The sequence below is a fragment of the Dermacentor silvarum genome, chromosome 9, assembly GCF_013339745.2.
Source record: "Dermacentor silvarum isolate Dsil-2018 chromosome 9, BIME_Dsil_1.4, whole genome shotgun sequence".
Lineage (NCBI taxonomy): Eukaryota > Metazoa > Arthropoda > Arachnida > Ixodida > Ixodidae > Dermacentor > Dermacentor silvarum.
The window spans coordinates 113,808,228-113,830,834 of NC_051162.1; the positions used below are offsets into that span (position 1 = coordinate 113,808,228).

Here is a 22,607-nt window from a genome sequence, read left to right on the forward strand (position 1 = left end):
ATGAAGGAGGAGTAAGTCGTTAATGTAATAAAAATCCATTGCTGATACAAAGTGCAAACTGGCAGCTCTCTGTAGAAGGACACAATGCAGAGCACTTGTGCGTAAATTATTTTTGTTGGACAAGTTGTAGATACATCGTGAATGATAAATAGCAGTGCAAACAAGTGGGACACAGTACAGGAAAAGGGGTGCAGTGATCTTCTGTATATACTGTATTTACCTCATTTTAATCTAGTTTTATTTACCATGAATAAGAGGCCTATCATGTGGCTTTCTATTAGTGTATGAGGTTCATGGTATTGTTATTGAAATGCAGTCCACATTTTTCTGTTATTTTTTTAACTTACAATATGCTGATAACCCTTCATTTGTAGTGAGCAGGAAAGTGGCGCACAGCCTTTGTTTTTGATGAGTTGGCTTGGTAAGTCTATCGACAGAATGATAACGGGCGCCAGGCAGCCATGATGTAGGCGTGTACTTAGGGGAAAAACGCTGTACAAATGTAAGAAGGTCTGTATGACAATGCAAACTTATTTTACCAACTTGATATTTTCAAAAGTGGTTGAAAAGGCCAAAATGTGAGCAGGTAACTGCAGTTCCCGTCATCCTGTGAAAGCAGAATGATGGGCTGCTTTCACAGTTTGCGAAGCTGCAGGTGTAAACACTGCTGAGGGCTAGCTTTTGGTTACCGCAAAACTAGGTCTTTAAAAACTGGTTGTCAGTCCCTTTAACACAAAATGTAAAGGTCTGAAAATATCCTGTCGGTATGCCTTTAAGCTGTTTTGTGCCACACGTGTGTAGATCCGACTTTTCTGCAGTCTAATGTCACATCTCTTAATTATGCATTTGCAATTTGCATACAAGTAGAATTGGTGCACTTACATTAATTTTAATGATGGTGAAAGCTTGGAGAGGTAGTTACTATGAAACACAGTTACAGTGCTAAGGGCTACGAAACACAAACATGAAATGCACAGAACAGACAAGATCTGATGCACTTCGTGTTTGTGTTTCTTCCACAACACCGTTCCAGGTGTTGTGGAGCACATTTGCAAATAAAGAGCATTGCGTCACAAACCTCTTGCAGCAAAAAAAGTCTTGCTTTGCACTTGGCTAAAAATTCACTTCTCTTGGCAATAAATTATATTCTAGTAGTATTGGGTAGATTTTTCAACTTGAAAACGTTGTCACGTACCATGCTCATTACCGCATTTTTGTCTTTTGCAGCGCAAGCACCTCCTGCAAATAGGAGGGAAGTCGCTGCGCGAGGTGGCATCGAATGCCATGAAGGCTGTAATGGCACACCCCGTCCAAGTGCTTTACAGCCTTCATGGCAGGAAGGGGAAGAGGGCTTTCGTAAATCTGAAGTTATGCCGGATAGTCACAGGTAAGGCCTCCTTAGTCATCCTTTTGCGTTTGCAAGTATTGTGTATACAGCTGAACTCCTCTACAGCAAATTGGCTTGCCAAAATCTTGTCTTTCATATAAATTGTTAACTTCTACAACGAAGAAATTTAGGTGTCCCTGTTGGCTGATTTCATTTTTTACTATGAAAGCCACATACTCGGCCACCAATGCCCTTGAAGGCGTTGCGAAGGTGTGCTCTGCACTTGCGCCAATGGCAGTGTAGGTGAATTGCTTGACGAGCATGCCGATGAATTGCATAACACCAGGCAGCTTACACGTTTAGCATCAGCGGGTGAGATAGTTGATGAATATGTCTCGGTTGGTAAAGACATGGTGTGATCATCACTGATGATGTTAACGCTATGTTAGGGTGCAAAAACAGGAATGTCAACGAAGGCAACAGGGATGAAGATCCTGTAAATGGATCAAGAATTTTCATGGCGGAGAAGGCGATAGCAGTATTTGATTCCCCACAGCATTACTTTGCGTATTCTGCATTTCGTTGCTGAGCATGCTGTGAACCTCGATTCAATATGGTTGGCTGCGGTTGCAAATTCTGTCAGATGAACTGTGTGCTTAAGACTTGGCAACTTATTTCACTAAGTCTCAAGTTCATGTTAAGGTTTTCTTTTGTTGAATGTGTTTGCCTGCTCTATTGTGGGTGCATGTTGAATGTACTAATTGTGGTCTTTGTATGTTTGTGTGCAGATGTCATCTGTGCAAAAGGGGGGGCCGACCTGACAGAAGCTCAGGGCTTGATTAAGAGGTGGTTGCCAGGGTCTGTGGACAGGGGTGGTGGCAGGAAGAGGCGTTTTGCAGAAACGTTAGCAGCAGAGCAGCCCGATGATCCCTCCCTTCGGGGCAGGGATCATTGCCTGCCCACTGCTGCCCTTTCCCTGCCCCACCCTTGGCCTCAGGGCCCTGGCCAGTCCACCGTTGGCCCCTCCTGTCCGGCTGCCCATGCTCCTTCCCCTGCTGCAGCCCCTGCTCCTGCCGCTCCTCCTGCCCCTGCTCCTGCCGCTCCTACTGCCCCTGCTCCTACCGCTCCTCCTGCCCCTGCGCCTGCCCCTCCTACTGCCCTTGCTCCTGCTGCTCCCCCTGCCCCTCTATGCATCGGTTGAGGCATCGCCTAAAATAGGCCAAATAAATTATATTTTCGTTTATGCTTTGTGTGTTTCCTTCCTGCACTTTTTTACATCACGTTTTCTTAGCTACTAATTTTATAGGCAGTAAGCCAGCATACAAACAACAAAATGGCTGAGTACAGGCTATGCTTGAAACACACTGGATAGAAAATGGCTGAGCACTGGATATGCTGGAAACGCGTTGGATAGAAAATGGCTGAGCACTGGATATGCTGGAAACGCGTTGGATACAGAATGGTTGAGCACTGGATTCTTTAAATACAAAATGGCTGAACACTGGCTCTATGCTCGGACTACATTGGATAGTACAATGGCAAACTGTAAGGCCAATCTTGGCTCGAACAGTGGGTGAACCTTGGATCGGGTTGCACTTTGCCGTGATGCCAGGATTGGGCCAAAGTTCGTACCAATTTCTGCGAGCATTGGACCATGCTTGACCCAGTGCTGTTGTGCTGCCTGGGTCATCTATTCCTTTGGCCTGCGCAGTCGTATTAGTAAAGAAGAAAGACGGCTCCTGGCGTTTCTGCATTGATTATCGGCCCATCAACAAAATCACCAAGAAGGACGTGTACCCTCTTCCACGTATTGACGACGCCCTCGACTGCCTCCATGGTGCCACCTTCTTTTCATCTCTGGACCTTCGATCTGGCTACTGGCAAATCGCTATAGACAACCCGGATCGCGAGAAGACCGCCATCGTGACCCCTCACGGCCTTTACCAATTTAAGGTCATGCCTTTCGGTCTCTTCAACGCACCAGCCACCTTTGAGAGAATGATGGACACACTGCTTCAAGGATTTAAATGGTCGTCGTGTTTATGTTACCTGGACGACGTGATAATTTTCTCCCCCACTTTCGCAACACACCTTGAGCGGCTTTCGACCATCCTAGCAATTTTCCGACGAGCTGGTTTCCAGCTAAATTCCTCTAAGTGCCACTTCGCTCTTCGTCAAATAACTGTGCTGGGCCACCTCGTTGACGCTTCCGGTGTCTGGTCGGACCCAGCGAAGGTACGTGCTGTCACGAACTTCCCCGTTCCACGATTAGTCCATGACGTTCGTAGTTTCGTGGGGCTGTGTTCCTACTTTCGCCGTTTCGTGAAAAACTTCGCGGCGCTCGCACGTCCACTCACTGACGTTCTCAAACACGACGTTCCGTTTTGTTGGTGTCTTCTACAAGCTGACGCCTTCTCTGAGCTCATCGCCCCCCTGACGACTCCACCTATTCTTGTCTATTTTGACCCAGCTGCTCCCACGGAAGTGCGCACAGACGCTAGTGGTTACGGCATCGGTGCAGTTTTAGCCCAAAACCAACGAGGCATTGATCGTGTTATTGCGTACGCAAGTCGTCTCCTATCGAAATCTGAGCGCAATTACTCTATTGCGGAATGAGAATGTCTTGCCCTTGTCTGGGCGGTTTCGAAATTCCGTCCTTACTTTTATGGCCGCCCTTTCCGCGTTGTCACTGATCATCACGCTCTCTGCTGGCTTTTTTCACTGAAGGACTATATTGGACGACTTGGTCGTTGGGTGCTGCGCCTTCAGGAGTAGTCTTACTCAGTTACCTACAAGTCTGGCCACCTCCATCTGGACGCGGACTGCTTGTCCCGCTACCCCGTTGACCAACTAGACGGACCGGACATCGAACCTAACCCCTGCGTTATGTCTATGTCTCAGTTTCTCCATATTGGTGCCGAACAACGTCGTGATGCTTCTTTGCGATCGCTCATTGACCGGCTGGAATCCGCACCTAACGACGCACCACTGCGCATGTTCGTCCTTGTGAATGGCACACTTTACCGTCGTAACGTCCAATTAGATGGCCCTGAGCTGCTTCTCGTTCTGCCTAAACATCTGCGTTCAACAGTACTGCATGAGCTTCACGACGAACCAACTGCTGTTCACCTTGGTGTATCCCGCACCAACGACCGTGTCCGGCGCCACTTCTTTTGGCGCGGTCTCGCCTGGTCTGTTCGACGTTACGTTGCCTCCTGCGACAAATGCCAATGTCGGAAACGTCTGCCGCACCCTCGGCTGGACTGCTTCAGCCGCTCTTCATCCCGACCGAACCATTCTTCCGTGTTGGTTTGGACCTTCTCGGTCCTTTTCCTGAGTCACGATCCGGCAACAAATGGGTCGCTGTTGCTATCGATTAGGCAATCAGGTATGCAATCACTCGAGCACTCCCCACCAGCACTGCTACTGACGTTGCCGATTTATTGCTCCACCATGTTATTCTACACCATGGCGCCCCTAGCCAATTGCTCACAGATCGAGGCCGCGCATATTTATCACGAGTAATCGACGATCTTTTGCGCTTCTCCTCAACGCAGCACAAGTTGACCACTGCCTACCATCCCCAAACAAATGGCCTCACCGAGCGACAAAATCGCACCCTCATGGACATGCTCTCAATGTATGTTTCATCTGACCACCGTGACTGGAACCTGGCGCTTCCGTACGTGACCTTGGCCTACAATTCATCGCGTCACGATACCGCCGGTTATTCACCCTTTTATATGCTCTTTGGCAGTGAACCGACGTTACCAATGGACACCCTACTACCGGCTGCTGCCGCACCACCTAGCGAATATGCACGTGATGCCATCACTCGTGCCGATCACGCGGGTCAGATCGCCTGCTCTAGGCAGTTGTCCTCGCAAGCGACCCAGAAGCGCCTATATGACAGCTGGCATCACTATGTTCACTTCTCACCCGGTGCCTTAGTTCTCCTGTGGTGTCCATTCCGTCGTGTTGGCTTGTCCGATAAGTTATCTCGGTACACGGGTCCTTACCGAATCGTCCGCGAGGTCATGAGCGTCACCTACGAGATTGTTCCCGTCTCTCCGACTTTACCGCCTGCGATAGCTCCCAGTGACATAGTTCACGTCAGCAGACTGAAAACCTACCGCCCTCCTTCTAACGACAATGTTTGAAGTAAGCCGAGACGGCGCTTCCACTGCCGGGGGTAATGCTACGAGAGAAACATTCAGCCTGCGGCAGACGAGAAAGAAGACGGTTCTGTCTGGTGCTGGTGGCTGTCCACCATCTTGCGTACTGTGTCTCTCACATAGTGTAAATACAGTGTAAATAGTTCAGTCTTGTGTCGTTATCAACAATATCATGTTTGAATACGTCAGATTTATGAATCTGAACATAAACAGATTTCAAAAGCTTCTTGAGCTTCCCGACCTGGATGCCCTAGCACTTTGTGTTCCTACCGCTGATCTGCAAGTTCTCGTCAAACAATTTGATGTTGCAGTGACGGATGATGATGTGAAGCAAAGGAGCCAATGCTGCCAGCTATCACATAAGTAGCTGGATACATATGTGATGCGCACAACAATACGCACAACTGTTGTCGACGGCAGCGCCCTCTTGCCCGCGTTCGCACCGAACGCGTGCGGCGTTGGTGACGTGTTTTTGAAGAACGTGTCAACCACCGGATCATACATATTTCTCATTCTTTAAAAGTTCAAATAACCAATTACACCATCACATCTTAATAGTCATAAATGGAAGTACAGAAGTCCCACCATAGTACAGCTTCGCTGGTTTTCCATCTCCACCACCAGTGGAAGGGCTGACAGTTCCTTATTACTTATTTCTCCCACCAAAGTTGCCTCGACTCCCACCAAATGGCGTGTGTTCGAGTGTCTTAATTAATTCTATCTTAATTAGGGAATAGTTATTTAAGGATTCATATCCACGACCTTTTTTGGTGGCACCATGTGTCATGGTGTTTTTTCCCCCAGATTTTTCGACCCACGAGCCATCTAACGCTTTCGCCTTAAGAGGCACGCGCAAGAGGCATCACGCAAGACTCACGTTGTGCTACATAATGAGAATGAAATGTCGAAACCAATTCCAGAGGACACGGCAGGCAGGAAGCCCAAGCGCACAAACACGTGCACGCTTCTCGGCACAGGAGGACTTTTGAGCACAGCTCTTAGGCGCCCGCTTCTGCGTTCAGCGTCGGTGTCGGAGTCCATCGGCGTAACCGAGCGAACGAGCACAGCGAAGGATGAAAGAGCGAACACGGAGCGCGCCGGGAATGAAAGACAGCGATAGCGAAGAGAGCGCACGCTGGAAAGCGGAGTGCCGCACCAGACAGATTCCACGGCGTTGACCAGGCATGCGGTGAGCGCGTCCCCCAATACCATATATAAAAACAAAGTGCTGGCGTGGACTTCGGACCCATTGCGCATGTACTACTTCGCCTGTGCCACCGTCGCTAGAGTATGCGCCCCACGCGAGCCACCCGTCCCGGTGTTGACGCTGTATTTCTGAACAATGGCTGACGCAGCTGGTGGAAATGCTTCGTCTACCGCTGCTGCTAAGCAAGCTGTACGAGCACAGGCGGCTCAGCGCCGCAGCCGAGAGCACCCTGTCGTTCAGAATCAAATGCCTTGTCACAATATATCGCGAATTCCGAACACCTAAACAGCTGCGCTGAAAATTCGCATTAGGGAGTATCGTAATATTCGGTGACCTTTTTTATGTGATCCGTCCTGTTACTAGAGTGTAATAGTGACTGAGATATACAGCACATGTTTCAGTCACAATGAAACGCTATCGCCATTGCCTACATTGAAGGACGCTGGCTACCGTCATAACCATTCGCAATTAGGGAGATCAACACTGGTAAAAAAGTGCGTTTGACAATATTGCCTTGAACGGTTCACGAATATACAAATGAAATGCTGTCTTTCAGAACTGATGAACCGTATTTATGTCTACTGTGTCATCGGCTTTATCCCGTGGATTACATAGTTGTCAGCCAAGAGCGGGTTTTTCCGTCCTCGTAGCCAGTTCTGCAACTCTTCGTTAGCGTCTTGGATCAAAACCTGTCTTTCTTCAGCCGTCAGCGTCTTGTTTCCTGGTATCAATGCAGTCAGCATTCCTGCGTAAAATATAAAAATGTAAGAAAAAACGCCGTCAAAGCGCTGGCTAAGCATTGAATATCTGTAAACAGCGCTGAGATTGTACATTAAAACGATTCTGTTAATGTTCAATTTTTTTTTTGCCTTTCTACATCGGTTCACAGGTTTGGATAGCTTGCCAGCTATCCAAAAGGTCGACCATTCGGTGGCATGGATGATGACGTATATATTGAATGAGAGCAAAAGAAGCCTTCCATAATACAGGGCCTGGAATCGTAAAGTTTTTCTTACTCTCCGCCATATTGAAGTTCCAACATAAATAAGTTATAAATATAGCAATAAAGGCATTGAATAGAATCACAAAATGGAGATGAAAGTAAGTTGGTACTCATTTCGAGAATAATGTTTTACCCTTTTGTGGTCAGTGCACAAAAGCTGAAGCAAAAGTAAAAGACTGCCAAAGGTGAATTTTTATTTTTGGCAAGTAAAAGATGGAGCTTAGAGGTGTGTTCACAGTGGCGTCCTTCACCGAGTGCATTCAGTGTCATTAGGTTGCAAGGCGATAAAGCCAACTATATATTAAAAATGTTACCTCAGACGATGCAAACTTCGCTCTGGCTTACAAGAAAATAGAAATAGAGACAAAAGAAAAATAAACGTTTTGTACAATTGAACTTGCATGCATTGAGCATTCAGTGATATTTGAGCGAAGAAGATTTCCTTGCCGCACCCACCAATAAGAGTCCCGAGCTTCTGCCTGCGCCTTTTCTCTGTGGGGTTAGCTTATAATGAGTGACGGCGACCACGCTAAGTGCAGTGCGCCAGTCGATTAGCGTTGCTTGCACGCTGCGTGCTAAATGTTGGAATTGATCCGCCCTGGCATACGCTAGCAGACCTGCTGCGCATTGCGCGACTATTGTTGGGACCCAAATACTCACCGGACCATTGCTGCATGGGGAGATAGATGTGAGCCATCTCGCAGCTCCTCAATTCTAGTCCAGCGTCCTTTGCCAGTGATCGGACGTAATTCAGCCTGTCGTCAGTGCTCCCCATGTCCTGTGAAAGTGGAATGAGGCCTTCCCACAGCTGCAACAGCGGGTTGCACCGTTAGTCATGGCAGTTGTCCTATGGTCAGACGGAACAGATGGCATTTACGTAGTGAAATTACGTAGGAGCAGCATTCACAAAGCGTTTCGTCGTAAGGTTCTGTGCTATGAGCCGTTCTCTTTCGCTAATATTAGCTTCCAAGTCACAATTGGCTGCACCCTCTGCTAATACGAGTACAGTGGGGGTAGAGCTGCGTTTATTGCGCCATAGTGCAACATTTTTTGCTACTACTCGCTATGCTAAGCTGTGCCAAAACCATAAAAATACCTCGTATTGCATCCGAGCTGCTGTAAAAATCTGAGCGCGACCACCAAATGTTCGTGTCCTACAAGCATTTAGGTGGTATACGTGGTGATTAGGTTGATTGTGCTAACTTGGTTCTCAATATATGGGGAGTCGCCACTGTTGTCGAATATCGCGTCCTTCGAGAATGCGTTCTGCTGAATTCACGTGCGACAATCCGCGACTATATTAGAACGCCCGCGAAACCGAAGTGCGTGTTTGGTCGGGGAACACCGTAGCAGAAAACACGTGGTATCTGAGCCGAGGGACATTCGGTATAATGTCACTTGAAGCGCCCATGTACAGCTGTAAAAACGTTACCACATTTGCAGATTCCCGATTACCGATTTTGTGGACTCCCACCCGCAGCACTAGGTACTAGCACCAAGGGGGGGAGGGGGGATTCCCTTTGACACAAGACTACCATGCCATCCGCGAGTGACCGAATTGCAAGTGCCTTAAACACGCTTTAAGCATGCTAGTAGAGGTCTCGTGGCAAATGTTTGGCTATGCGGTGGCCGCGACGGATACGTCATTAGGCCATAAAAACTCATGATGATCCAACGTGCATCTTAGAACTGAAAGTTTCGTGAAGCGGTTGAAGAAATGGTGTAAATTTGCCAACCTCATTCCCCCATCTTTAGCTCAAAGGCAACTGGCGAGCGCGTACGTGCCCTCGCGCAGCTGTGCCAGGCATTTGTGACAGTTTTTGTCGTGGATTGTGTATCTTCATTTCTTCTTATTTATTTTAAATGTACCCAGCGCTTCTTCGCTAGCGCTACAACCAATGCCCAATTTTGGGTATGGGTCGTAATATGTAAATCCTCATCAACACTCGCCAATTATCTCAAAAGGTAGTTAGAGTTGGCACGATGCGAGTTTGCGTGCTCTTGTGATTCATCATCAGCAGCCTATTTGTGTCCACTGCCGGACGAAAGGCCGCTCCCTGGGATCTCCAATTTCTCGTGAATAGAAAGGTTAGAAAGGTTTCATTCATTAAAGGAATTGCGTTCTTGAAGACGTATACTTGTTGGAATGTGGATATGTGGGTGCCATTTGATTTATTACAGTAATTCCATAGAAAACAAGGTCAACAACCTGGACACCTATAATGGTAGTAAATGCGGCGCTGCTGTTCTTCGTGTTAGTTTTTCGGTAGGACAAATGCGGACAAATCCAGCAAGCAGCAAGGATCTCATTCGCGACATCACGTTCTAGCGGTGTCGCCATCATTATATTCAATAGACCTCTCGAGTGATCATCATGGTTTCTAATGATGGGACAGGACGGATATTGGAATTTAACTATATACCACCTTAATTTAAATTACGTATTTTGTGCGTCTATGGGCGTGCGTAGGTCACTAAGTCTAGTGATTTTTTTTTCTGACCTGGACGTGTATTAAGGTGGTATCTGCCACCTTTAATGGCTCATTGTCAAGGTCTTCTGCCGTTAGCAGAAAGTGTCACAGCTTTCTGGCCAGCTGATTGGTCTCCTCTGTGTCGAGACGTCACTGTCGCTAGGCGCAGGTGTGCGCCTTCTGATTGGCTCGCGTGTCTGACGTCATTGTCGTTAAGTGCGGATGTCGGGGTGGTTCGGCGCCGCGCGGGTCTGTCGGTTTCTTCGTCGTTGCTACAATTGCTATACATAGTTTGCACGTGACGTCATATCCGCCGCCTGCCCCGACCGTCCGCCATCGCTAGGCACCTCGCTACTAGCCGCTGGCCCGCTGCGTTTGTGTTCGGCGTTCGTTTCTACGTGTTAGCGCCGCGTGTTTGCTATCGTGAAAGCTTTGCGATGGCAAAAGTCAGGAGCCCTGAATTTTGCCCTTTCTACATGGACGAGCTTGTAGGGCCGACGCGGGCTCGCTACAAGGAAAAGGTCGGAATGTGCGACGGCGTGGACCCATACTAGCTGCACGTTGGCGTGGATACCACACCCGGCCACGACGTACGTGGATATTATTAATTATCTTGTCCCGTCCACGAGCTACGTCACGCTGAACGAAATAAAGGCTTACAAATCGCTGAAGGCGCACAATTACTTCACGAGCGGTTGGGGGAGGAAGGTTGCAGCGAAGCGCCTGTCGTCGGGTCTTACCATCGTCCTCGGCGAGGTGAGTTAATGAAAGCATATGTTCCTTGGCGTGCGGCAGAGAAAGCTATCTCAGTATTTTTTCTGCTGCTGCATTCAGGGACAGCTTTCTTGCCACAAAGGTTCACCTATATGCACTTTTTCCCCACGCTTCAAAACGCGTGTTCGCTTCTTTCTGCGAGCTTTGGTTTAGAGTTAGGTGCATGTCCGTGCATGTGAATTTTGGTGCGTTAAATAGAAGTAGCCCACTATATTGAAAGCATGCAGACATTCAAATATTGCTTAGCATATCGCTAAGCGAAGCACACATACCAAGAAATGACGATGCGAAGCAGCTTGTAGGCCGTTAAAAAAACAAAATTGGGGTTTTCCGTGCTAAAATCACGATCTAATTGTGAAACACGCTGCAGTGGAGGGTTCCGGGATAATTTTGACCGCCCAGAGTTCTTTAACGTGCACTACAACACAAGTACACGGGCGTTTTTCAGAGCGGTAAAGGCGACTATGCGTGTGGGAGCGGGCGGTCACCAACCAGTACGGGGCTTTCGCTGCCGCCCTTTTACGATCATGCGTGATGTGCAGTGTTTTGGCGTGTTATATACTCGCCCGAAACAAAGTGACGACACGCACGTTGTTCAGGTCTTCCGATTTATCCGGGAAAGCCACAGGCACCGACGTTTCTCCGACAGCATTCTTGTGCGTTCGCACTGCCACGTTATTACGTTTGGTGTGGACCTACGCCCGGTTCTGCGTAGCTCGGCTTCGCGGCAGTGGTACCTCTTGTGCGGCAACCGAAATCGCGCAGATTGGCATGAGCACGACGCGAGAAGGAACTTCGGATCAACAACGCGTCAGCGCGCGCAGCCTGCCCCAGCACGCTTCCACTGGCCCGCAGGTGCCTAAAGATGGCGGACAGGCTCGCGGGCCGGTGCGGAAGTGACGCACGTGCAAACTATGTATAGCAACGGTGCCTGCTTGCCTATCTGTTTTGTTGTCTGCTCTACTCCAACCAGTGTCTCCCCACACGCGACGTGCGGGAGCCGCCTAACGCAAGCGGCGCTCAAGAGAGGCTGAGCGTATACGTCGCATGTATCAGGGCGGCGAGGTGCGTCCGACACCACAGAGTCCAGGGACGCGATGGGCCAATGCAAGAGAGGCAATGCGTTTGAAGCCACTCTCTGCATCTCCGGGTACCAAGGCAAATGAAGCTCGGAAGCACCGTGACCGCCATCTTACCCCGGCAAGCCGAGCAAGCATAAGTCATTCGAGCGAAGTGGATGATGAGGGTGGCCAAATACACCCTGACACTCCCATGAAAGACGCGTCTCCTCCTGACCCACAGACGGCACTGCAACAGTTCCAGGCGGCCACAAACTACTTTAAGACACACTTTAACAGGCAATGGTATCAGGCTTCCGCCGTTTCACCCTTTAGTCTCGACAAAGTGTCTTCCTATTTTTTTCCTGGACGGTCGTCACGTGGTACTTGTTGGAGATTTTAATTGAGTCTTACACGCAAGCAGATGTGCAAGGCCCGGGCTGGGGTCGACCTGATTGGAACGCATGGGAGTTTTGTCGTCTCGTCCCGCACTTTTCGTTGCTGGATGCATATCGACTTTTATTGCGATAGCAATTATATGGACACTCAAAAGCAAATTTCTGCCGTCGGCGTCGCCGTCGCCGTCGCCGTCGCCGTGAGGTTCCGTATGACGTCATTTGGAGAAGAAATCGTCTCCGCGCGCCGAACGCTGTATGTGCGAGTGAAAGGGCGCGAGGGGCGCGTCTTTCACGGGGAGTGAACGCACGGCGGAGAACAAACGCGCGTTCTGCGCCGTGCTCGCTTAAGGGCTGCAGAAGTAGGCGTCTCTTTTCTCCTTTACAATCACCATATATGTAGAGCAAACGCACCTTCTTCCGACGCGCGAGAAGCCGTGGGGGAGGGGGAGGGAAGGGAGGCGACGTTTAGCTGCGGCACCAAGTGCCTATTTATATCACAGGCTCCGGCAACAGTCACCAACGCCGCACGCATTTTGAGCGAACGCGGGCAAAACGCCGATGGCGTCGACAACAGTTCTGCGTGTTGCCGATTCTGCTGCATGTCCAAGTTTATACAGCTGATAAAGCTAATATCATTACTCCGTATAGCTCTCTACAAGTTTGCTATCGCAATTGATGCTTCGCCTTTCAGGTGAAACTGCGACCACTTTTTTGATGCATCTTCGTTTGTGTGGACGTGGCGATTCGGCGCCTCATCAAGGAAGTTAGACCGCGCCTTTGTGCCAAGCAATTTAGCTCAGTATGTCTCACAATCTGACGTCATAACTTTAGCTTCATCTTCTGTTTATATTTACGATCACAGACCAGTTATGCTTGTAGTTTGTTTCCCTCCTTCCTCATCAGTAAAACCTTGGCACCTCGACATCCGCGTTCTACATGACACATGCTCGCGCTCTTGTTTGTCAAGAGTCTTGCGCGCCTCTCTTTCTGGATCTGACCCAGAGTCATGGGACGCGCTCAAGGTGCAGTGGCACTTCATTGTTCAGTTGAAGGACGGGCACTCAGACGGCGTATGTCAAAAGAACTGGCGGATACTGTCACGAAACTCCATATTGCCATTCGAGTCAATCGACCGATTCCGCTGATGCGGTCATGGCAGCGTGATCTATACGGAGGCGCTTACAACACCTGATCGCAGCGTCGTCTTTGTCAGCGGCTGCTTGGCGATGTAGATGTAATCCATGTACACACCGTCAAGTTATGCGCTTTGCAAGAAACTCACTTTTTGACAGACGAATCTATTCGTTTCTACGGCAACAAGAGCACTTCTTGCTTAGTCACCTGCCGCCTGTGATTATTCACTCTTTGTAACGCATTTTGAAAACATGGCGCGTACCACTATACAAATGCGCTCTAAAGCCGAGCGTGGCAGTATTTGTGCACTCGGAAGTAGGATATATGATTCCAGGAGTTCGTGCAAAAGGGGAGGACTTGAATTAAAATTCTGATTACGTATTTAATTGAGCTGCTCCTGATTTTGTTTCTTCTGACTAAAATAAGCTACTCCAAAGACGTCGAAATATACTGTTTCTTTTTTCCATTAAACTGCTTCAAATACAAACTATTCTGCCACACATCGAAGATTTCCGGGCTCGAAAAATTGCTCCAGAAGTTGGTCCAGCTGTCTCACCACTTCCGGCACTTCCGGCGCAAGACATTAATGCAAATGCGCGCACACACAACTACTTTGAATTTGAAGTGTCTGCCAGTTGCGGAACATCCTTAACAAAATGAGCAACTAGGTCCAGTTTTCACTCCATATGCAACATTTACATGATAACTTTAGTGTCTAATTTTCCAGAGGCCAAGTATCTATGTGCGTTTTCATGTAACCTTTTTTCCCGCCTAGCTGGTATACATATGCCGCTGTTCACAGAACCTCATTTCGAATTGCATGTGCCCCTTTTCAAAGAACATCTATCACACCAAAGCTTTGGATAGGTGCGCAACGAATGCACTAGGTATTTGTCACACTTCAATACACCTCGCGTCAACTTGCGTCGCTAATTTTGTGCCACTCAGTGCGCGGCAAGCGAGGGAACCATTCTTAGCGTTCGCAGGCACCGGCGCGCCACGCTTCTCCTCTCGAAGACTGCGCGCTATCTGTCCAGCAGTGCCACTAGGCAGCGAAGCTAGTCCACGACGAAGTACCGGAGAGGAGTCCGGTTGCCGCATGACGCGTTTCTTAACGATGCATTTCGAAGGCCACGCGCAAGCTTCGCGGCGGCAGCGCTAGATGGCGCTGAGTGTTCTTAGGGAATCGGGAAATGGGAATCGCACTGCATTACATACCTATGCACCATTAGTTCCCATGGTGGCAATATGCTGTGTGGCTGTGTATATTTTACACGAGTTTCATTGCCTTGGATATATTTGTGCTGTGACCAGAGGAAGAAAACAGTAGTGAAAGGGAATAGTTTGTGCACGCTCATAGTTACGTTGCGCTGAATTAAGTTGCAGTTTGGCCCGAAATTGAAGCATCCATTGCGATAGAAAATTAGTGAACAGCTATTAGAAGTAAGGATAGTAGTTTTATCGGCCGCTTAAACTTGTAAACATAGGCATACTAAATAAGTGAACAAGCGTGGTCTCACGCGCGCACAAGCAAACATGAATACATCTCACTCGATGACCGCGGAAACTCGCTGTGAAAACGTAGAAGGGAGGAAGCGCGGTAGCGGCAGTGGGAGAATCGATCTACGTGCTGCGTTCAGCATCAACGCAAACTAAACCGTGAAAACACAGCGCAAGGCGGACTGTGTTCCCGACGCAAATGGTTTTTAAGGTACAGTGGCCCGGAAGGGCCCACGTGGCCGCCCGGAGTAGAACACCGATCAATAGGTAGAGCATCGGGCATTAGAACCTGGGGCATCCAGGTTAGAAACTACCCCGAGCACACTGCATGTTCTTTATTGTATGGCAGCTTCTACTCAGCCAGACAGACGACGATGATACGCAAAATTGTGGGAAGGTAGGCGAAGGAAGCCTCACTGAAAAAAGTGCCACCGTGAATCAACAAAACTTTTCATTTATAGGTTGTCGTTAGCACTGGCCAGCTGCGTCAACAAAAAAATATGTGCAACATCACAATTGCTTGGCATATACATTTAAGGCCAGTTATAGCATAAGAACATTTTTGGTGATTGCCAAGCCCTGCTAGCAAGTACCCTTCACTCACCTCCACAAACCTGCTCCAGCGTTCCTTTTTGGCCAATGCCCTCCAAATCTCAGGTGTAACGTACCAAGCGCCATAAAACAGAAGACACTCTCCACCAGGCTTCAGTAGCTTGGCCATGTTTCTCCATGCCGTGAGCTGGTCTTTCACGCGGTTAAGGCTGTTGAAGCAGTAGAGCCGATCGAAAGGTCCGTACAGGCTGAGGAACTCGGAGACGTCTCCTGTTATGTCCAGCTGCTCGTACGCTAGCTTTGGATGAGAATTGTGCTCCCGGGCGTAGGAAACCATGTTTGCGCACACGTCCACCCCTACAATTCTCTCTACGTTGTCTGGAACGTTGGGCAGAAGGATCTTCATGGTCACTTGACCGCAGCCAGAGCCCACGTCGAGGAATTGCCATGGACCATATGTACTCTCGCTTCCTGGCCCAACGTCGCCCTCTAGCGCATTGTCGAAAGTCAAGTTGTAATAATTTAGCAACTTAGTTATAAGGGGAAAAGAACACGTGACGTTCTCCGAGTACGCATCAGGGTCGTACTCATGTTTGTTGGGACTGGGCGGTGCTTCGACTTTCATTGTAATCGATTCACAGTGGCGCTGTGCGTGTCTTTTACGTTTCGTTCGGAGACGTGCCTGAAAAAGCGAAAAAAATATAACAGCAATTGGTTTCGTTCCCACACTCATTCTCACTCCCTTGGTGAAAAGCCATCTGCAAGAACAATTTGATCTGCGTGAAAAGCATAGTTCAAGATAATATACGTTTGAAGTACGAGCACGAGCGTAACGAAAGCTCGCAAATGTAGCCGTTTCCGCTGCTGAAATAACAACAAATCTCTGCCATTACCGCTCACTGGAAGTTACGCATGACCTAATACGTTGCTCCTCGGCATAACCAATGTTACTAGACTGGGTTCAGTTACTGCGCGGGGTACTGAGCGGGGCTTCGCCATTCATTGCAATCGATTCACAGTGATTTTGCTGTGTGTGGCTTTTACGTTTCATTTGGAGATGTGCCTGAAAAAGCGAAATAAAAAAAATTGTCAGCCCTTCCACAGGGGTGGAGAGGGAATTCAGTCAGCGAAGCTGTACTATGGTCTAAATTATGTGTTTACAATTATGACTATTAAGATATGATTGGTTATTTGAACATATAAAAATGAGAAATATATATGATCTGGTGGTTTTCATTTATTTAGTGACCACAGGGACCATGGCCTTATGGTCACTACGGTACACCGCCATAGGGTGTACAGCAAAAGTTGGCACGCTGTCCTCCTTTCGCGTGAGAGATTGAGTCGCCAGTTCCCCTTGCGCCCGGTAGCAAGATACGCATTTGGTGCTGCAGCGAAACGTCGCCCCCCTCCTCCCTCCCGTCCCCACACGACCTTTCGCGCGGCGAAAGAAGTGGCGTTTGCTCTCCGCCGTGCGTTCTCTACTCGTGAAAGCTCGCGTCCCTCGCGTGCTTTCACTCGCGCATACAGCATAATACCAATGTGAGTTTTTTTTTCTACACCAAGACGCGACCATCGAAGACTGATCCCTTAACCAATTCGCTGTAAAAGAGATACGGCGATTTGTTTCGTTCCCTTACTACGTTGGTAAAAAGGCAACTGCAACGAAATTTTCAACCACGTAAACATCCTAGTTCAAGGTGATATGGATATCGAAAACTCCTCTTGGTATATATGAAGTTTCAAATACGAGCGCGAGCATCATAAAGAGCTCGCAAATATGGCCATTTCCGTTAGTGAGAAAAAAAAATCACACAGAGACTCTTCTGGGAGTTGTCTTTGTGTGCGTATGCTTTGTGCCACTTGGTCATCTCCCCGCAGCCTGGTGTCATTATCTATGTATGAAACTTGATTCGGCCTGTACAAACAACAGCACTGCGGCGACACGAACTGTTACTCTCGGCGGCGCAAGGTGAATCATATGGGTGAATTGGTGACACCAGCAAAGTACCGCAGGTGACGGCGCCAGGTATGAATTTTCATTTGCGTCTCATGGCGGCGGCGCTGGGCCTAACGGCTGCGTCGACGCTCGGTCGCGCGTGAGTCGCCCTACCGAGCCAAGAGCTACAACGCCCTACTTCCCAAGAGCTACAACGCGGCCGCGCCTCGGACACCATGGCCGGGTCCGAGATTCCTGCAACTTCAGTGCCTGGCCCCGATTCGACGCCCATCGAGAACGAGGGACTTTTCAAGTTAGTCGAACGCAGCTGCCGCAAGCGGAACGCTAAGTCCAAGAGTACAGCCGCCACGTCGGCAAACCACTCAACACTGCAAAACGCTAGTGCGCGCGTTTCAGCGCTTCACGGCGGGTTCCCAAGTAAGCCCGGACCCGTTTGGAAACTAAAGCCGCTTCCGCGGCTTCACCGCGAATACATTGTTATCATCCTGACGCCCCGGGTGACCGTCGCTCTCAAGGATGTATACCAACATGGCGAGCTAGGAGCAGCGTTCGCGGCCTACTTGGGCCCCCAGGCCGCAGCGTCGCTCAGCTTGCTCCCCACATGGGAGCAAAACCTCATCGTCGCAGGCACCCGAAACCCGCACGTTGCGGATAAGCTTCTGCGTGACTTTCAGCTTGACTCATCAAAAGGCCAGCTCCTCATACACGGCCACAACTCACTGGCGAGGTGTGCCGCGGCGTCATCACCGTACCCAACCACGAGACCACTGAGTCTCTCCAAAACAAGATCCAGTGGCGTGCTGGAGTGCTTGCCGATATCCGCAAACTTGGCAATTCAACGTTGCGGCGCTGACCTTCGTGGGAAAAGTGGTGCCGCGAGTTTTGCATTATAACTGCGAGGTGACCCTTGTGCGTGCGTACAAGAGAACGATCCCGGCCTGGGTGCGAAGCGGCACTGTGGGCCACCGGGCGGACACATGCCCCTTCCCGGACAACGACTAATGTGGCCTGTGTGGCCATACGGTGCCGACCGCCGACGGAGTGCATGAAGTCACCTCATGAATGCACTCCGTCCTGTGCAGTCTGTGGATAAGCCCATGCAACCAACTCCCGCGACTGCACGGGAAAGTTCCGCCAACTCAAGTTGCCCGGTCACAAGGCCAAACGCCCTAAGCCCCGAACAACCCGGCGACCTAAGAAGCCACGAAGTCATCCTACTCCAGAAGACAATGGCGGAGCACCGCGTTTTCACCACCACCACCAGGTATGCTGATTATGAGCCGTGACCAATCCTACTCAGCCGTCGACTGCCTATGGCGCGGCCGCGCAGATCATATCTTGAAAGTGATCTGCCATGTAGACAGTGAGTGCCGACTGCTGATATCGCCTGGGCGCGCTGTGTTCTCGCTGCTTACTTCGCGTTGGAGAGAGACGCGCTGGCCGCTATCTCGAAAGCCATCTGCGAAAGGGGCAGGGTGCGTATGGTTAAAGCCATAGAGTTTCTCACTATAACACCTAGAGGGTAAACTGGCGCCACCGTCTATGCAAGTTTCCTAAAGGACTGCCGTGCCCTCATGGAATGACGGGATATGTGTCTGCGAGGCTTGTGTTGGCTGGTGTTGTACGAAGCTTCGTCTAAAACGTGGATATGGCTACACAAAAACGCGTTTTCAAAATAAAATCTACATAAAAGGCTTTCATTCACCCATATTACATCTCTCAATAAAGTTTACTCAGCTACAATGCAGCATCAAGCGAAGAAAAGCAAGAACAGACGACAAGTTGTTCCAAAGTGAGCGAAAATCTTGTCGTCTGCCCTCCAACTTTAGCGGCCAGCTGATACTTTTTACGTTTTATAGAATTGTGCATCCAATTGTATGTCCTCAAAATTAAACAAAACATGTTTTCGTGTAATAATAAAGCTAAAGCAGTTTTTAATGTCCTGTTTTAACAGGAAATGAATCATTGTGACAGACGGTACGGTGCTGGCCAGGCGCGTCTTCAAGGCGTTCTGGCTCTCCAAGAACGATGCCAATCCGAATCCACAATATACCGGCATTCCCATGCTTACCACAGCGCAGGAGCGCCACATTTCCCTCTAGGTTTTATAGTGTGAAACTCTATGGTTAAAGCCCCTTAAACTTCGTGAAGTAGCGACACTCTCCTCCTCGGCCTTCACTCCTCCTCGTTTCTCCTCTCTTTCGCGCCCCTTCCTCGACCGTGGTGCCATCTACACCGCTTCAGCGTAGCAGACCACCTTTGGCAGAGTGAATGCACGCATAGCAATGCGATGCGCTTTAGGGTACGGCCACGCTAGCGGCAAAAAAAATTACTCCATCTCCCGCTAAAGGGAACCATGTGTGGATGCGAAGCAGCGGGGAGATGGTTAGCTTGAGCGGGAGATGGTTTCACGGCAGCGGCCCGAGCGCTCATCGCGGCGCTGCACAGGAGAAAGAATGAGGCGCGCGCGCTCCGTCATTTTCATATCGCGGAACTACCGTGGCGCCCCCAGCGGACTATGCAGCTGTCGCACCATTTCTCGTGTGCGCCGCTCCCGATTCCTAGAGGAGAGAAAGGGGGCAGTGTAGGAGAGGAGAGAGAGGAGAGGGGACGCGCATGCGCTGTGGGGATGTGGGACGAGGGCGCCGCTCCGTACAGTAGAGGATTTCTAGAGGAGAGAAAGGGGGAGGGGACGTGCATGCGCTGTGAGGGTGTGGGACGCTTCGGGACGCAGGAGGGACAGACAAAGCTCCCGCCATAAGCTGCTTCGCATCTAAAAACGCGCGCGTCATGCCGCGGGCGGCAAGTTGCCGCGCGTCAGCGCCTTGCCGCGAGGCCACCGTGGCAAACGCGTCTCGCCGCGCGGGAGCGCCGATAATGTCTCCCGCGCTCTCCGAACGCGCGAGCAACACCGCGAGCGCTCGTTGTTTCATGCGTGAGACGGCGATCGTTTCTCACATGAAACATACATTCCGATACATGCAGGCGCAGGAGGTGCCTGCATGTATCGGAAGTTTCTCGAACGTTATTGCTGCTTCTTATTCGTTGTCTGTTGTCACCGACGCTTATGTAATCTGATTTTATGGCCGACGCGAATTGTCTAGAACTTTCAGGAAGACATGCGCACACCAGGGAATAATCTGTAACCATCGATGACTCATGCATAAAAGCCGACGCGTTTCGCCGCTGATCAGATTGCGACGATCGCCAACTGTGTTCGCCGCTATCTTTGTGCTTCGAGTGCAACTTGCTTTTGTGGGCACAGGTTCGCCCAATAAGAAGTCCGTTTCGTCATTCACAGTTTTGCGACTGTTTCCTTCACCGCAACTACTACGTGACAATATATACAAATTCAGTGACGGTAACTTCTTTTTACTGTTTTGTTAACTATTTTTATAAGCATCTAAACGAGCACTAACACCGTACCATGACGACTCCGAACGTATCGCGTGCACTACATTTGTCAAGGGCGTGTCGCAAGATTCTGTTGCGAATGGTTGTAAATAACACGTTTACAATCGAATGCCAACATCCTCGCCTCCAGCAAACCCTCAGTGACAGGAGTGGCCGTGTCAGAGACAAAGTGGCCGTATGAACTAATAGTTGAACGAACAAGCAAGCGAACGGCTAAGCGAACGAGCAAATGACTAAATCAACGACGACTAAACTAGCCAGTGAACGAGCTGGTGACCACATGTTTTCTTTGCGAGTGCTCCACCCCCGCATCGTAAGCTTCACACACTTTAAGGCTCACGCGAATTAGCACGTACATTCGTCTCAAAGGCCTACGATGCTCTCGCTCGGCGACGAACGCACCCCGTAACTCGGTTTCAGGAGAGCAGGCACGCTTTTCATCGGTATCTTTGTATCGCAAATCCACCGGGCGGCCGCCAACGATGAACAAGAACAAAAGAGGCAAACAAAGCTATTCGCTCTAAAGAAGGCTAGTAAGTAACCACAAAAGGCAGAGTTGCTTTCCTAAGATGAGTTTTTATGATCGAGCCTGAAATGTCAAAAGGATTGAGCTGAATCGTAAAAATTTCGTAATCACGTGTTCACACGCAGCTTCGCGTGCCCGCGAATTCAAGCCTGTTGGCGTACCAAACGACTAAGCTTCTTGCTTTCGCTGAAACTATTTTAGCATGCGAAGGGGCGCAGCAGGCCATGGTGATGGAAAATGCCGTGAAATGACGTCGCACGTGCCGCAAACTTATTTAAAGGCGCTCGCGAACCAAAACAACATGGAAGAGCGTCGGCGCCAACATCTGCTCCTCGCCAGTCGGTAGACACTTCTCAGGCGAAAATGGCGATAGAGCGCGATCGTAAACACACGCAGCCAGCGCGCGGTGGCGCGACGGCCCACGTGATGCCATTAGGCCAATACCGACGCGGCGTCCGCCTCGCAGGGCGTGCGAGGAGGAGGCGGCATTCTTCAAAGCGTGACGCTACTTTTACATTGAGGGACTTTACGTAACGCGTGGTGTGTACTCAGAGCGTCGTTGGCGTTGAAGCAAAAGGTAGCACAAAGGCGAATTCGCTCACTCCTGCGGGCTCTACCTTGAAAGCAACTGTTTGACATGACGAACGGACTGTTTACTCGTTGGGTAAGCGCAGAAATGCTTACGCATTTAACAAGAAACTATGTCATTACCACTCCCTGGAAATAACGCAAGATTAACACGCGGCTTCTCGGCATAACCTCCGCACTCTCGGAGGCCACGTTACTGCTGTACAGTGGCCGCCGCACCATACGTTAGTGCACTCACTCATGAGTGCGCTCACTCACACTCACTAGCACTCATTTCAAAGGCGTGAGTGCTAGTGCGAGTGAGTGCCAGTGTATGTGATTGGGAGTGCCATTGAGTGCCAGTGGGTGTGAGTGGGAGTGCGAGTGAGTGCCAGTGAGTGTGAGTGGAGGTGACTGAGTGCTAAGAGTGTGAGTGGAGGTGAGTGTGAACGTCAGTGAATGCTTGTGAGTATGAGTGGAGGTAAGCGTTAACGTCAGTGAGTGGGGTGCCTCGAAAAAGTTATCGTGAGTGAGTGTGAGT

The 22,607-nt window shown here is 49.7% G+C and overlaps 1 protein-coding gene across 1 annotated transcript; it reads right to left on the minus strand.

Moving 5' to 3' along the window:
- Positions 1–7,287: 7,287 nt before the first annotated feature.
- Positions 7,288–16,048, minus strand: LOC119463844 (juvenile hormone acid O-methyltransferase-like). Its single transcript, XM_037724663.2, has 3 exons — positions 15,652–16,048; positions 8,373–8,520; positions 7,288–7,454 (listed from the first exon to the last, which is right to left on the minus strand). Exons 1-3 carry the CDS (start codon positions 16,003–16,005, stop codon positions 7,288–7,290), a joined length of 669 nt encoding a protein of 222 aa, XP_037580591.1. The 5' UTR covers positions 16,006–16,048.
- Between the last annotated feature and the right edge of the window lie 6,559 nt (positions 16,049–22,607).